This window comes from Oncorhynchus kisutch, linkage group LG22, assembly GCF_002021735.2.
Source record: "Oncorhynchus kisutch isolate 150728-3 linkage group LG22, Okis_V2, whole genome shotgun sequence".
Taxonomy (NCBI): Eukaryota; Metazoa; Chordata; class Actinopteri; order Salmoniformes; family Salmonidae; genus Oncorhynchus; species Oncorhynchus kisutch.
In genome coordinates, this window is record NC_034195.2 from 44,740,886 (window position 1) to 44,758,874 (window position 17,989).

The 17,989-nt window shown below is 43.4% G+C and overlaps 1 protein-coding gene across 1 annotated transcript in view; it reads right to left on the reverse strand.

Annotated features, from left to right (window-relative positions):
- LOC109867022 (cystic fibrosis transmembrane conductance regulator-like) overlaps window positions 1-15,354 on the reverse strand; it is a 71,904-nt gene extending 56,550 nt beyond the window's left edge. Inside the window, 9 exon segments of the mRNA XM_031801336.1 lie at window positions 928-1,056; window positions 1,343-1,460; window positions 2,317-2,442; window positions 2,917-3,080; window positions 10,517-10,606; window positions 10,781-10,996; window positions 11,886-11,997; window positions 13,711-13,821; window positions 14,945-15,354. Of these exon segments, the coding sequence (XP_031657196.1) occupies window positions 928-1,056; window positions 1,343-1,460; window positions 2,317-2,442; window positions 2,917-3,080; window positions 10,517-10,606; window positions 10,781-10,996; window positions 11,886-11,997; window positions 13,711-13,821; window positions 14,945-14,997 (1,119 nt within the window). The 5' untranslated portion in view covers window positions 14,998-15,354.
- Between the last annotated feature and the right edge of the window lie 2,635 nt (window positions 15,355-17,989).

A 17,989-nucleotide genomic window follows, 5' to 3' on the forward strand; every position in this document is an offset into this window, starting at 1 on the left:
GCCATAACCTTCAGGGAAAAGTGCCATAGCCTTCAGGGACAGTGCCATAACCTTCAGGGAAAAGTGCCATAGCCTTCAGGGACAGTGACATAACCTTCAGGGATGCTGATATAGCCTTCAGGGACACTGACATAACCTTCAGGGACACTGACATAGCCTTCGTGGGACAGTGCCATAACATTCAGGGACAGTGCCATAGCCTTCAGGGACAGTGACATAACCGTTGGGAACACTGACATAACCTTCAGGGACACTGACATAACCTTCAGGGACAGTGTCATAGCCTTCAGGGACAGTGACATAGCCTTCAGGGACAGTGACATAACCGTCGGGGACAGTGCCATAGCCTTCAGGGACAGTGCCATAACCTTCAGGGACAGTGCCATAACCTTCAGGGACAGTGCCATAACCTTCAGGGGCAGTGCCATAACCTTCAGGGAAAAGTGACATAGCCTTCAGGGACAGTGACATAACCTTCAGGGACGCTGATATAGCCTTCAGGGACAGTGCCATAACATTCAGGGACAGTGCCATAACATTCAGGTACAGTGCCATAACATTCAGGGACAGTGCCATAACATTCAGGGACAGTGCCATAGCCTTCAGGGACAGTGCCATAGCCTTCAGGGACACTGACATAACCGTCGGGGACACTGACATAACCTTCAGGGACACTGACATAACCTTCAGGGACAGTGCCATAGCCTTCAGGGACAGTGCCATAACCTTCAGGGACAGTGCCATAACCTTCAGGGACAGTGCCATAACCTTCAGGGACACTGACAAAACAAGACAAAAACAGAGTTATCATCAACCTCTGTTAACAAGCACTCATTTCCCCTCCACCTCCTCAAGTCTGTACATTCCACATTCCCCCCCCCCCATCGGTCTTTTCCTCCCATGCCCAAGTATACATAACCTCCTCACCTCTATCTTTGTGACCAGCGCCAGGGTGTCGTACCACATCTGTATGGAGCCGGGCAGCTGTCTGGTGAGGGTCATACGGAGCACCATGAGGTAAGAGGCTGTGGTGAAGATACTTCTCAGGATGATGCCCTGGATAGACCATTCAGATTGTATGTTATTCATCCCCAAGAGAAGTATTTCACAGATGTTTTACCTCATATTCATTATATCCACCACAATACCGGTGTCTACGTATGTGAAAAGTGTGTGTTTTGTAGTGAAACAGATAAGAAAAGGTATTTTATTAATCCCCAAGGGGAAAATAATTTGTCATACTTTGTCAACAATACAAACACAAAACAAATACTCACAACATAAAAACATCACAAGTCAATTATATTTTAAATAAATATATATAGACCAGTGGGGAAAGTACCTTGCTGAGGGCGTGGGGCACGATAGCTGACACAATGACCAGGATGGCAGAGAAGAAGTAGGAGGCACTGTAGAAGTACCGCAGAGAACCAATCTTCCTTGTCAGCGTCATCTCATCCCTGGGAGGGGAGGGGAGGGAGAGGAGAGGTGGCGGGGGGGGGACAAACAGCCACAGGGAAATCTAATTATGGATTTAGACCCACATTCTCCAAAATCAGACAGGGATTAAACATTGAACATTGGCAATTTACTCAAGGACTGTATAACCAAAAAAACATAACGCATCAAGGATAGAGCTCTCCATTGATTGACTGGACTTCACAATGCAGGATTGTTGCTCTGATTGGCTTTGTTTGTGAAAGTCATGTGTCATGATCATAGAGTGCAATTAATGCTTCCTTTGAGCTTTGAATCATATTTAAAGGAATTGAAGCAAAATTATCTTGATGGGAATCTCATTAATGAGAGTCACAGATCATCTATCCAAACTAACATTTTTTAGTTCCAAGAAGATCTTAGATAGATAAGTACCTGTTGCTAACATGACTTTTCACATCAGAGTATTACAACAGAGTCAAAGCATGACCACTTTCCCTATAGCTCTGGGATTGTTGCCTTGGATATTTAAGCAATAAGGCACGGGGGGGGGTATATGGCCAATATACCACGGCTAAGGGCTGTTACTTAGGCACGACGCATCGCGGAGTGCCTGGATACAGCCATTAGCCGAGGTATATACCATATACCAAAAATGCCTGAGGTGCCTTATTGCTATTATAAACTGGTTACTAAAGTCATTAGAGCAGTAAAAATAAATGTTTTGTCATACCCATGGTATACGGTCTGATATACCATGGCTGTCAGCCAATCAGCATTCAGGGCTGGAACCACCCAATGCTTGTAAGATCACTTGTCTCTGTTTATGTACAGTATTAGGTTATAGTTAGGTCATGGAGTATTTTGTGTGTGTCTTACTGTCTGATGTTCTTGATGATGGTCTCCATCACCTCCTCCCAGCCATAGGCCTTCACTGAGTGGATGTTCTCTACGATCTCTGAGGTCAGAGCCAGACGCCTGCTGATTAACCCTGCTCTTTTCTGCCTGATCATAGGACCCCCCCCCCAAACACACACACACACACACACACATACACAGAAAATAAGACACACACACCATATTGATACAATTAATGAGACTTTTCAACTTCAGAGAGATGGCTGAGAACATAAACATGAAGACTTAACAGGTTTGAATGTTAATTAACAAGATGTATTTCTGGATCAAAAGAGTTTTGTTTGGAACAGTGAAAGTTGTGCCCATCTGAATAGGCAGTTATTCCTACTTTGTTGACATTTCTCAGGGGCACAGGCCATGCCGTTCTGTTCTATGTGGGTAAGATGAAATCAGTGGTGGAGATCAGAGATACCTGTCCTGTACAGACCCATCTAGAGTGCACAGTGTGTGTGTGTGTGTGTGTGTGTGTGTGTGTGTGTGTGTGTGTGTGTGTGTGTGTGTGTGTGTGTGTGTGTGTGTGTGTGTGTGTGTGTGTGAACTCCTGTACAGTTCAGTACGCACCTGTGAGGCCCCATCTTCTGAGAGAGGCAAGCCTGTATGATGCCCAGCAGGGTGAGGGCAGCCAGGGCACAGAAACCATTCACCTCGATCAGCTCCCAGATCAACCCCACACACAGGATGCACTGCAGAGGGGTGATCCACACAAAGTGGGCCAGGCCAAGACTCTGCAACACACATCCACATGAATGTATGAAGAGAAGACACACGCAGTAACATTTATATGTACACAGAACACACTCACACAAACACAAGCACAACAAAAATATATATGTAACAACAAATCTACAATACATATTTTACACCATGGGTCTTCAACCCTCCCAGGCAAATCGGCACTCCAGGGACCCCATAATACATTAGCAAAAAAACGTTTTTACAATCAGGTGAATGATAATGGCAAAGAGAAGTAATCAACATTTTAAAATAGTAGTTAATAATAGTTTTTCAGAATTTTGACCTCCCCACATTATAATTGGAAGAGGAAGTGTAAACTCTTATATAGCCTATTAGCTAGAAAGGTGACTCCAAACACATTTTCACTAAAAGAAGCTGTTACGCTGGTCAAACAAAGGTTAGCCATGTGTTGGCAAAAATGTATGTCCAATTCAGGAAAGCTCACCAACAGCCAGTGGCACTTGGCACACTGGTCAACTATTTGCAGGTGCTTTTTCTAAGCCTATGTGAGATACCTCAGTGAATGTGATTAACTCCAGTCAGTGTAATTAGCTCCAGTGAGTGTAATTAGCTCCAGTAAGTGTAATTAGCTCCAGTAAGTAAAATTAGCTCCAGTAAGTGTAATGACCTGAACCAAAGTTACTCAAAGGATCTGATGATCAAATCAAAGTTTATTTGTCATGTGTGCCAAATACAACAGGTGTAGACTTTACAGTGAAATGCTTACTTACAGGCTTTAACCAATTGTGCAAAAAAAGGTATTAGGTGAACAATAGGTAAGTAAAGAAATAAAACAACAGTAAAAAGACTGAAAAATAACAGTAGGGAGGGTATATACAGTAGCGAGGCTATAAAAGTAGCGAGGCTACCTACAGACACAGGTTAGTCAGGCTGATTGAGGTAGTATGTACAGTGGGGCAAAAAAAGTATTTAGTCAGCCACCAATTGTGCATGTTCTCCCACTTAAAAAGATGAGAGAGGCCTGTAATTTTCATCATAGGTACACTTCAACTATGACAGACAAAATGAGAATTTTTTCCCCCCAGAAAATCACATTGTAGGATTTGTAATGAATTTATTTGCAAATTATGGTGGAAAATAAGTATTTGGTCACCTACAAACAAGCAAGATTTCTGTCTCTCACAGACCTGTAAATTCTTCTTTAAGAGGCTCCTCTGTCCTCCACTCATTACCTGTATTAATGGCACCTGATTGAACTTGTTATCAGTATAAAAGACACCTGTCCACAACCTCAAACAGTCACACTCCAAACTCCACTATGGCCAAGACCAAAGAGCTGTCAAAGGACACCAGAAACAAAATTGTAGACCAGGCTGGGAAGACTGAATCTGCAATAGGTAAGCAGCTTGGTTTGAAGAAATCCTTTGTGGGAGCAATTATTAGGAAATGGAAGACATAGAAGACCACTGACAATCTCCCTCGATCTGGGGCTCACAAGAACGGTGAGCAAAAATCCCAGAACCACACGGGGGGACCTAGTAAATGACCTGCAGAGAGCTGGGACCAAAGTAACAAAGCCTACCATCAATAACACACTACGCCGCCAGGGACTCAAATCCTGCAGTGCCAGACGTGTCCCCCTGCTTAAGCCAGTACATGTCCAGGCCCGTCTGAAGTTTGCTAGAGAGCATTTGGATGATCCAGAAGAAGATTGGGAGAATGTCATATGGTCAGATGAAACCAAAATAGAACTTTTTGGTAAAAACTCAACTCGTCGTGTTTGGAGGACAAAGAATGCTGAGTTGCACCCAAAGAACACCATACCTACTGTGAAGCATGGGGGTGGAAACATCATGCTTTGGGGCTGTTTTTCTGCAAAGGGACCAGGACGACTGATCCGTGTAAAGAAAATAATGAATGGGGCCATGTATCATGAGATTTTGAGTGAAAACCTCCTTCCATCAGCAAGGGCATTGAAGATGAAAAGTGGCTGTGTCTTTCAGCATGACAATGATCCCAAACACACCACCCGGGCAACGAAGGAAGAAGTAAGAAGCATTTCAAGGTCCTGGAGTGGCCTAGCCAGTCTCCAGATCTCAACCCCATAGAAAATCTTTGGAGGGAGTTGAAAGTCTGTGTTGCCCAGCAACAGCCCCAAAACATCACTGCTCTAGAGGAGATCTGAATGAAGGAATGGGCCAAAATACCAGCAACAGTGAGTGAAAACCTTGTGAAGACTTACAGAAAACGTTTGACCTCTGTCATTGCCAACAAAGGGTATATAACAAAGTATTGAGATAAACTTTTGTTATTGACCAAATACTAATTTTCTACCATAATTTGCAAATAAATTCATAAAAAATCCTCCAATGTGATTTTCTGGATTTTTTTCCCTCATTTTGTCTGTCATAGTTGAAGTGTACATATTATGAAAATTACAGGCCTCTCTCATCTTTTTAAGTGGGAGAACTTGCACAATTGGTGACTAAATACTTTTTTGCCGCACTGTACTTGTAGATATGGTTAAAGTGACTATGCATATATGATGAACAGAGAGTAGCAGTAGCGTAAAAGAGGGGTTGGCGGGTGGAGGGTGGTGGGTGGCGGGACACAATGCAGATAGCCCGGTTAGCCAATGTGCGGGAGCACTGGTATTGAGGTAGTATGTACATGAATGTATAGTTAAAGTTACTATGCATATATGATAAACAGAGAGTAGCAGCAGCGTAAAAGAGGGGTTGGGGGGGAACACAATGCAAATACTCCGGGTAGCCATTTGATTACCAGTTCAGGAGTCTTATGGCTTGGAGTAAAAAACTGTTGGTACCGCTTGCCATGCGGTAGTAGAGAAAACAGTCTATGACTGGGATGGCTGGGGTCTTTGACAATTTTTAGGTCCTTCCTCTGACACCGCCTGGTGTAGAGGTCCTGGATGGCAGGCAGGTTAGCCGCAGTGATGTACTGGGCCGTACGCACTACCCTCTGTAGTGCCTTGCGGTTGGAGGCCGAGCAACGCCATCAACCAGGAGTTGATGCAACCGGTCAGAATGCTCTCGATGTTGCAGCTGTAGAACCTTTTGAGGATCTCAGGACCCATACCAAATCTTTTTAGTTTCCTGAGGGGGAATAGGCTTTGTCGTGCCCTCTTCACGACTGTCTTGGTGTGTTTGGACCATTCTAGTTTGTTTTGATGTGGACACCAAGGAACTTGAAGCTCTCAACCTGCTCCACTACAGCCCCGCCGATGAGAATGGGGGCGTGCTCGGTCCTCCTTTTCCTGTAGTCCACAATCATCTCCTTAGTCTTGGTTATGTTGAGGGATAGGTTGTTATTCTGGCACCACCCGGCCAGGTCGCTGACCTCCTCCCTATAGGCTGTATCGTTGTTGTCAGTGATCAGGCCTACCACTGTTGTGTCATCTGCAAACTTAATGATGGTGTTGGAGTCGTGCCTGGCCATGCAGTCATGGGTGAACAGGGAGTACAGGAGGGGACTGAGCATGCACCCCTGGGGAGCTCCAGTGTTGAGGATCAGTGTGGCAGGTGTGTTGCTACCTACCCTCACCACCTGGGGGCGGCCCGTCAGGAAGTCCAGGATCCAGTTGCAGAGGGAGGTGTTTAGTCCCAGGATCCTTAGCTTAATGATGAGCTTTGAGGGTACTATGATGTTGAACGCTGAGCTGTAGTCAATGAATAGCATTCTCACATAAGTGTTCCTTTTTTCCAGGTGGGAAAGGGCAGTGTGGAGTGCAATAGAGATTGCATAATCTGTTTGGGTGGTATGCAAATTGGAGTGGGTCTAGAGTTTCTGGGATAATGGTGTTGATGTGAGCGATTACCAGCCTTTCAAAGCACTTCATAGCTAAGGACGTGAGTGCTACGGGTCTGTAGTCATTTAGGCAGGTTGCCTTTGTGTCCTTGGGCACAGAGACTATGGTGGTCTGCTTGAAACATGTTGGTATTACAGACTCAATCGGGGACATGTTGAAAATGTCAGTGAAGACACCTGCCAGTTGGTCAGCACATGCCCGGAGCACACGTCCTGGTAATCCGTCTGGCCCTGCATGATCACACAGCATGATCACACAGTCGTCCGGAACTGCTGATGCTCTCATGCATGCCTCAGTGTTGCTTGTCTCAAAGCGAGCATATAAGTGATTTAGCTTGTCTGGTAGGCTCGTGTCACTGAGCAGCTCGCGGCTGTGCTTCCGTTTGTAGTCTGTAAAAATTTGCAAGCCCTGCCACATAAAACGAGCGTTGGAGCCGGTGTAGTATGAATCAATTTTAGCCCTGTATTGACGCTTTGCCTGTTTTATGGTTCGTTGCAGGGCATAGCAGGATTTCTTGTAAGCTTCCGGGTTAGAGTCCTGCACCTTGAAAGCGGCAGCTCTACCCTTTAGCTCAGTGCGAATGTTGCCTGCAATCCATGGCTTCTGGTTGGGGTATGTACGTACAGCCACTGTGGGGACGACGTCTTCGATGCACTTATTGATAAAGCCAGTGACTGATGTGGTGTACTCCTCAGTGCCATCGGAAGAATCCCGGAACATGTTCCAGCCTGTGATAGCAAAACAGTCCTGTAGTTTAGCATCTGCTTCATCTGACCACTTTTTTATAGACCGAGTCACCCGTGCTTCCTGCTTTCATTTTTGCTTGTAGGCAGGAATCAGGAGGGTAGAATTGTGGTTGGATTTACCAAATTGAGGGCGAGGGAGAGCTTTGTATGCGTCTCTGTGTGTGGAGTACAGGTGATCTAGAATTTTCCCCCTCTGGTAGCACATTTAACATGTTGATAGAAATTTGGTAGTTCTGATTTAAGTTTTCCTGCATTAAAGTCTCCGGCCACTAGGAGTGCCGCCTCTGGGTGAGTGGTTTCCTGTTTGCTTATTTCCTTATACAGCTGTCTGAGTGCGGTCTTAGTGCCAGCATCTGTCTGTGGTGGTAAATAAACAACCACGAAAAGTATACCTGAGAACTCTCTAGGCAAGTAGTGTGGCCTGCAATTTATCACAATATACTCTACTTCAGGCGAGCAAAATCTAGAGTCTTCCTTAGATTTCGTGCACCAGCTGTGTTTACAAATATGCACAGACCGCCCCCCCTCGTCTTACCGGAGTGTGCTGTTCTATCTTGCTGGTGCAGTGTATATCCCGCTAGCTGAATATCCATGTCATCATTCAGCCACGATTCCGTGAAACATAGGATATTACAGTTTTTGATGTCCCATTGATAGGTAATATTCGTGATCGTACCTCGTCTAATTTATTGTCCAATGATTGCACGTTGGCGAGTAGTATTGACGGTAACGGCAGCTTTCCCACTCGCCACTTTCCCACTCGCCTGTCTCGCGGGTCCTCATGAGACATCCGGCTCTTTGTCCTCTGTACCTGCGTCGCTTCCTCTTGCAAATAACGGGGATGTCGGCCCTGTCGGGTGTTTGGAGAATGTCCTGTGCGTCCTGCTTGTTGTAGAAAAAAAAATCTTTGTCCAATCTGAGGTGAGTGATCGCTGTCCTGATATCCAGAACCTCTTATTTACCGTAAGATATGGTAGCAGAAACATTATGTTCAAAATAAGTTAAGAATAACGCGGAAAAAAACACATAATAGCACAATTGGTTGGGCACCTGTAAAACTGCTGCCATTTCTTCCGGCACCATTTTAACTATATAGGCCTAGGTCTAGATATTATTTTTTTTACCTAAGCCTTTATGTGTTTTACATTTTTCCTAATTGTAGGCTACTACAATTTTTTAAACACTACCTAACTGCTTTAGCACGTGGCCACATTCACATGTGTTTCAATATGAATTATTTAAGAGATGGGTGGGTCTAAGGCTTTAGAGGGTGTAAATGATGCTAAATGGGCATAAACAAAGAACAGCACTGTAGCTGATCAATGTGAAGGTTATCTTTATTATACAACAATTTTTGGTTTGGCTAATCTGGGAACCTGGTGAAATAATGTTCAGAGAATCGATGTTGGCAATTTGGTGAAATGTAAAACTTTTCTTTTCTAAATATTCAGTATGATTCCCAAGGATTGATGTAGATCAAGTGTGAAAATCTAAACGTTCGAATGCCTTTTTCTTCTAAATTGGATTATAAATTGCTCAACTTTGAAGGCAGCATTACTTCCCCATGTTTCCTCTAACTACAGTGTATGATACGCCATTTTGAAGATCTGAGTCTGTACCTTTATCCAATGTAAAAAAACACAATTTCAAATTGTAGGACATAAGACTGAAAAGAGACGGTGGATCAGATATGTTGATGTTGGGGTGGTGCTGGAGATGATGAATATGAAGTTGAATAAAACAATACAATCTAGCTGGCCTGCTCACATGTGAGATTTGTTTCAGAGTGCCCGAAATCAAGTGAAGTGTTAACTGTCTTCCCCTTTATCCAAAAAGCCTAGATTGGAGGGCTTGGCAATGTAAACTCATGCTAGTTCGTAGAGATAGCTTTGGGCTAAGCCACAAGAGAGGAGAAGAGAGAGATTGGGAACAAGTGAGAGTTTGAGGCCACATCCAATCCAGGTGATAATTGCCTAGGAGCAGGTAGCAGAGTGTATTGACATTCAACACCCCTGCTCTAGGACTCCTAACGTTCAGCCTTCACTAGCCTAGCTACGGCTAAATTACACACCCCTCTCATCCCATGTTGACTTGACAAACGGCTGGATTCACTTGTTTTCTACCACTGAGCACTGACATAAGACTCATGCCCAAGCCTAACAGGAGTAGAGAAATGTGCTCGGAGTGTGACTCACATTTTTTACGTCCTTCTCACATTGACATCTGCATGATGTATGATTTTACAGGGAGGTTGGAGTTGCCTGGCTGCGTGTGTATCTCGAGCTGGGATTCGGCCCATGCTGCAGTTTTTTTGTTACTACATAGTTCAATTGGGAGATATTCAAGGGAGCACAGCTAGTGTTGTGGTGTCTCAATTCGTAGAAAGCATAGCTTGGTGTTTGGATGACGATGCAACACTGATTCAAAGTAGTTGAGATTGCAAAATGTCACTCCTGCCCTTGACTACGGTATACTGGCCCAACCTGGCCCCTTCAACCTGGCCCCTTCAGCCTGGCCCCTTCAACCTGGCCCCTTCAACCTGGTCCCTTCAACCTGGTCCCTTCAGCCTGGTCCCCTCACACCACCATGGCCACCTAACTATCCCCTAACTACCTGGCTCATTCAAATCCCCCATTTTCACCACTGAAACTCTTCCCCCATTGTCTTCTGACATGTTTAGTCACTCTTATGCAACGGTGAAGAAAATCACGCTTTCTGACATAAGACAATGCTCTTCTTGACATCATTGTTATAGAGGAGAATGCATTCTCAGTCGACTAAACTGGTAAACTGACAGTTAATAAGTAGATTACTTGGGTCCTTACTTCTCATCAAGATTATTGAGGTTGAGCTTAGGGTTAGTACAGCAGATGAGTTGGGTGGTTCTTACCTCATCCAGCTTGTTGAGGTGGGCTGACATCAGGCTAACCAGCTGACCTGTGCTGATCTTGTCCAGGACCCGGCTGGACAGCTTCAGAGTCTGAGGTGTCAAAGGTCAGGGGTTAGGACAGACACTGGCTACAAGAGTCTGGCTACACTGAAGAGGGCAATGTAGATCTTCATGCCTGCCAAGGTGGTGGCATGCCAAAGATGTGCCCATACACACACACCCACACCCTGCCCACACAAACACACACACCACCTCCCCCCACACCTTCTTATAGATGAGGCTGAAGAGAGCGATGCGAATCTGCATGCCCAGGTGGTGCAGTCCAAAGATGGCTGGCTGCAGGAGCAGGAAGCGAGCAGTGAAGAGAAGACAGAGACCCAGGGCTAGGTAGTAACCCTGCTCCCGCTCAGGGGCATGGATGGGGTCAAATGAGCCGATTATACGACCCAGGAGCTGGGGCTGCACTGTCTTCGATGCCTCCTGTAAGAAAAGAGAGGGGAAAAAAACATCCAGAGACATTGATGTAAAGAGTTCAGAATATATCCTACAAAATACAATTTAGTGGCAGCTTGATATCATTGTCTTAACTATGTACCTTGATACCTCTAGTCTTATTTCCAATCAACTCTGAACTGAACTGATGGGCATTCCTAGAAGGTTCCACGGGGAACACCCCAAACCACTAGGTTACGCAAGACCTGCTACTGACGTCAGCTTCCTCTCCGAGCCGGGGACACTGGGATACTCACACTGCAGTGACACATGCATCTTCTCCATACTCTGGTCATGCCACTAATTCACTAGTAAGTAACACACACGTACAGGACAGAACAGGCTAACAGCCAGCCTGGGTTGGGTTGAGGTCAGTTCCATTCCAGTTCCAACTCTCTCCATCAATTTAGGAAGTGAATTTGAACTCCTTGTCAACTCCTCATTGACAATAAATGGGCACTTTTTTAAAATTATTTAATTGGAAATGTCCATTTCCCTCCTGAATTTAAATGGAATTGATCACACACACAACCCTAGCAATGGTATAACACGTCTGCTGTCACAATACATGACATGTCCTCATATGTGAGATATTGTCATGTGCGTATCACAGTATATTTAGGTACTGGGTGAAATAACACTATAATAAGAACCAAACAGTGACCTACATTTGAAATACAAAGTGATTCATCATCTGGTATCGTACTAATAAAGTATGGAGGCCTTTTTGACAAACGTGGCCAACTCCGATGCCCACGATGTGTGCAGGCTTTTGCTCCAGCCCAGTTCCAACACACCTGATCAATTAGACTGTTAAACTGCAGCCTCTCCAGGTAACCGTTGGCCAACTGTGCTTCACGCGGAGAGATGGACTCACCCCAAAGTACAGCAGGATTCCGTAGAACACAAAAGGCCAGAGGAAACAACGGGAGAGTGCCCGCAAGAGCCGAGGCTTCTTCTTGGCCGATGCCACTTCTCGGTCCCATTCTCTACACCAAGAACACAGACCAGAGGAGATAGAAACTGTTTAAAAAACACACACATTAGCTAACAGTAAAAGTAAAGTAGGGGCACATTGTTCAGGGCACTGGTGTATAACCTGGGTGATTTGGTTAACTTATTAAACGGAGTGCGAGACCTCAACAAATGAGGGAGAACAAGAGGAAAGAGAAAAAGATGACAACATTTATGAGAAAAATAGAGCAAGGAGGGAGGGAGAAAAGCAGAGAGGATGAAAAAATGTGAAAATGTGAGAGCGAGAGAGAGAGAGAGAGCGAGAGAGACAGAAAGAGAGATTGAGCGAGAAAGAGAGACAGAGAAAGAGGGTAAGAGAGAGAGAGAGAAAGAGAGAGAGACAGTGAGAGATTGAGAGACAGAGAAAGAGAGTGAGAGATTGAGAGAGAGAGAGACAGAGAAAGAGAGAGAGACAGTGAGAGATTGAGAGAGAAAGAGAGACAGAGAAAGAGGGTAAGAGAGAGAGAGAGAGAGAGAGAGAGAGAGAGACAGTGAGAGATTGAGAGACAGAGAAAGAGAGTGAGAGATTGAGAGAGAGAGAGAGAGAGAGAGAGAGAGAGAGAGAGAGAGAGAGAGGGTGTAAGAGAACACGTGTGCGCATCATAGATTGAGGGACCATACCAACCTGTTAATTCAATGTAAAGTTCAAATTCCCATGCAGCTACCAACAGTATTTGGCAGATTTAAAAAATGACCCGGTCATTTATCACTCTCCGGGCATCTGGCCCTTTTAAAGGTCGACTTTTACACCCATTTAGAGGGCTGCTGGCACCCTTTACCATGACGCTGCCCCTGCCCCCGCCTCATAGGGGCCCCCGCAGCAGGATAAGGGTTGTGTTTGCATTGTTTCGGGGGCGAAAACACGGGTGGCATTTAACGGGTGGCCTAAGATCCTTCCCTTTTTTCTTTGTTCTTTCTACAATCCTCTCAAAGGTGTGACATTTACTTGCTCTTAAATAACGGGGACAGAGTGGAGAGGAGAGGGCACATACAGTGAGGGGAAAGGGGAGAGACAGAGAGAGAAAGGGACAGAGAGATTGGAGAGAAAGTGAGATTGAGAGAGAGGAGGACGTTAGAGAAAGAGAGCCCAGCCTGACTCATCCCGTCTCCAGTGTGTTTGTTTGGGACACGCTAAGGTTTATGTTTGTCTGTCCACCTCCAACCAAAAAGCATCCCATATTTAAGGTTGGGGTTGTCTGTCTAGAATTTCCAGTTCCTTAGCTAAACATTGCAATCATTGGATGGGCGGTGGAATGAATGGGGGGTTATTACAGTAAATACACTTAAAGGGCAGTAAGAAACATAAATGATCAACTCTCACAACTCAACAAGACAACAACAAAGAAAGGACCAACAACAATGCCAACAGGAGCACTCAATTTGATATATTGATATAGCATTAGGCTAATCCTCTATCAAAATATTTTGTGTTCTATATCATTCATTTGGCTGGAATCAAATGAATAAGACACAAGTAAAAAGATGTTCTCTAAGTAGGCTACTGTATGTGCCTACATGTGTGTAATCCAATTTGTTTCTAATTTTGTATTTAGTAACTTCCAATGCCGCACACGTCTGTGATTCTGATTTAGATTAAGAATAATAGTTATAAAATGGTTATATCAATTTAATATGAGTCCAATGTGCCTTACATTTTCATAAAGTGAGGCACTTTGGCTGATACAAACCTTTCTAGTCGTTCAGAAAGATTGTCTGCGAGATCAAAATATGGTGCTTTATAAACATCTGTCAACTCCAACTTCTTTCTGAAGCCCTTCCTCAACAGTGGAGATGTCCACCTGCAAAACAACCAAATGGGTATCGGAGGTTAGGTTGGTAACAAACTCCTATCACATTTCTCCACTCACACAAGTGAACACATTATCCCACTGAGCACAGACATAATTTCAAAGTCCTGTTTTGATTTACATTTGATGTAGTTATCAATTCATTTTAATTCAACATTACATTTTTTTTGTAAATGTCACCATGTCATTGGATTTAGGTTAACAGTTGGATGAAAAAAAGACCAAATTCCCTAATGTTTAGGACTTTTTGCAAATCCAATCAGTTTTCTACGTTGATTTAACATGATTTTAAAATGACATGTAAACAACGTTGATTCAACCAGTTTTTGCACAGTGGAAAACTCACAACAAGTGAGTTGGCTATACAGCGTGTATAGAATATAGCCTACTTCTGGGGTACCTACATAGATCAATGTCCTCCGAAGTTGACCACAGATCGGCCAAATCAATAAATGTATAAATTAATTAAGCAAACGCCCAGTCATATCTATAGGGTGACAAAATCAAACAGCAAGCAAATAGCAGAGTGTATGTAGCTGGAGAATTAGGCCTACTACATCTTAGATAGCTATATAGATAGTTAAATGATAGCTTAATATCTATTTGTTAAAATATATATATAGGCAATCCTGAGTAGGCTATGTGCATTATAATGAGTTTTGGGATGACAAGGGATTTTCTAATGGCAGGAAGCGTGTGGTGAGTAGGCCTATTGTAGGCTACAAGATGACAATGTAGAAGTCTTTTACGCGCCTGAAAAATGACGAAAGATGTTTAGTATCAATTACACATTTCATACAAAGATAATCATTATGAAAGTTGGAGGACAATCGACACGTGACGCACTGGAGCGCAAAAGGGCTGCTGGAATTTCCTCTCAGAGCAAAACAGGACACAGAAACTGTCTATGGTGCATAGTTGCCCTAAAAGTGACCATTGAAACATCTATAAAATAATAAGTAAGATCCCTGGGACCTGCCTTGACCTGACCTGGTCCCCTTTCAACAACAGTGCGCTCTCCAAATCTAGCAACCACGTCTAGAAAATCATTCCATGGTTTATTTACGCGTCAAATCAGCCGGCACATAGATGAAGAAAACATATAATTCCTTACCAGAAGAAATATTTGGAGAGGAAGTTTGCATCTTCCACCGGTGACTTCTGCATCCTAAGAGAACCGCCAGTTTGATTTCACTGCACCTGTGAAATCACTGCACCTCGCTGTGTCGCTCACATTTGTGTCCCTCTGCTTCCCTTTTTCTCGAGGATGACCCAGCGCTTGTGATTTTCTGACTGTCCCACCTTGTGCGGATTATAGCCTAAATGCGCAGATCAGAGGTGATGTCACTGTTGTGAAATTGTCTCTTCCCAAACCGGAGTTGCGACCACTATCCAACCCACTATCGCACTATCCGACTCTCAGATCAGCATTCACTGTTCTCACACACTGCGGAGCGCACAACACTGACCGCAGCAAATGGGCTGTCTTGTCCTTTCCTTGATCCTAACAATGAGAACACCGTGGTTAGCAAGAGAATAATTTATGGTCTCGCCAAAGATCCCGAGCGCGTCATTTCCATACTGACAGGCCTCTGCAAAAATGACACGGGTTGCATATTGTGGCAACCCAATTTGCAGAGACATAAACTACTACACGGCGTACAACTTTTAGCAGACAGGTTTCAGAGAAATCACCTCTTCTGCAATGATGTGACCTATTATTTGAATCAATAAGAGGATATGTGATATCATACATTTTATAGAATGAATGTGATCCTTCAGAAAATCCAGTTATATCACCTGAGGCTCCAAGCAATGAACGCATTAGTCTAAAAAGATTAGATGATAGAGTTAGTCTGGAGAATATTCAAGACAAAGTAGGTGAAATCTTTTTGTAGGTCATTCCACGAAATTAATTTTAAATGCCTGTTATATTAAACTAAGTGCCCTTTAACATAGACCATGTGGAAAATTCAATAAATCTGATTTTTAACCCTCTAACTGCACATCGGCAACAGGAAACATTTTATCCCCCCAATTATATTTGTTTAAATTTCTACACATGACAATATGTGATGATAATATGTGATGACACGTCTGTAAACAATCTAATGAGGTCCAGAAGTCGGTATGATGTCTCAATTGGGGGAGGGACCTTCTTTCAGGAACCAATAGCACCGGAGTGCATTGTGTGAGTGAAAAGTACAGTAACGTTACATGTAATTATTTTTCATGTTTCAATAGAGCTAAATTGACAACAAAAAAATGTAGTAGTGTAATAACCTCTAAAGAAGCATATTTTATTGTTAAAAAAAAAAACATATTTTGTTTTTATATACAGTACCAGCCAAAAGTTTGGACACGCCTACTCATTCAAGGGTTTTTCTTTATTCCACTATTTTCTACATTATAGAATAATAGTGTAAACATCAAAACTATGAAATAACACATGGATTCTGTAGCAAACAAAAAAGTGTTAAACAAATCTAAATATATTTTAGATTCTTTAAAGTAGCTTTTCCAACAGTCTTGAAGGAGTTCCTGCATATGCTGTGCACTTGTTGGCTGATTTTCCTTCACTCTGTGGTCCAACTCATCCCAACCATCTCAATTGGGTTCAGGTCAGGTGATTGTGAAGGCCAGGTCATCTGATGCAGCACTCCATCACTCTCCTTCTTGGTAAAATAGCACTTACACAGGCTGGAGTTGTGTTGGGTCATTGTTCTGTTGAAAAACAAATGATAGTCCCACTAAGCGAAAAACAGATGGCGTATCGCTGCAGAAGTCTGTGGGAGCCATGCTGGTTAAGTGTGCCTTGAATTCTAAATAAATCACAGACAGTGTCTCCAGCAAAGCACCCCTACAACATCACACTTCCTCCTCCATGCTTCACATGTGGAGATTATCCGTTCACCGTTCACCTACTTTGCGTCTCAAAAAGACACAGCGGTTGGAACAAAAAATCTCACATTTGGACTCATCAGCAATTCGACCATGAAGGGCTGATTCACGCAGTCTCCTCTGAACAGTTGATGTTGAGATGTGTCTGTTACTTGAACTCTGTGAAGCATTTATTTGGGCTGCAATTTCTGAGGCTGGTAACTCTAATGAACTTATCCTCTGCAGCAGAGGTAACTCTGGGTCTTCCTTTCCTGTGGCGGACCTCATGAGAGCCAGTTTCATCATAGCGCTTGATGGTTTTTGCGACTGCACTTGAATAAACTTTCAAAGTTCTGGAAATGTATCAGATTGACTGACCTTCATGTCTTAAAGTAATGATGGACTGTCGTTTCGCTTTCCTTTTTTGAGCTGTTCTTGCCATAATATGGACTTGTTCTTTCACCAAATAAGGCTACATGTATCTTCTGTATACCACCCCTACCTTGTCACAACACAACTGATTGGCTCAAACACATTAAGAAGGAAAGGAATTCCACAAATGAACTTTTAACAAGGCACACCTGTTAATTGAAATGCAGTCCAGGGGACTACCTCATGAAGCTGGTTGAGAGAATGCCAAGAGTGTGTAAAGCTGTCATCAAGGCAAAGGGTGGCTACTTTGAAGAATCTCAAATATAAAATCAATTTTCAACTTTTTTGGTTACTACATGATTCCATATGTGTTATTTCATAGTTTTGATGTCTTCACTATTATTCTACAATGGAGAACATAGAGAAAAAAAGTACCTTGAATTAGCAGGCGTGTCCAAACTTTTGACTGGTACTGTATATTTAAAAAAACATTTTTGTTATTTTTGTTAGGAGAGGCTACTTTTTTTGTTGCCTCAGGGAAATGTTGTTCAGTAGACAACTTTTCAGGACAATATAATGCTCAATGAATGACATATAATTTGATGTAAAATGATGGCCTTGGTCAAAGGTATGCCAACATATCCACTGACATTCACAGCCTTCGCAGGCAATGAACACAGGGACATTATATGGGCGAAAGGAGCCTAATCGAGCATACCCTCTGATTGTGATGGTGGGCTTAAGGACTGTGACAGTGTGGGAGGAATGGGCCCCAGAATCAGGTTTGAGAGGCGGTAAAATTTGAGTTTATGCCCAACTTGTATTTTCTCATTAACATTTTTATTTGTTATTATTGATTTTTATCAGAAAGCCAAAATCTTCCAAAAAGGAGGAGATGCAATATCTT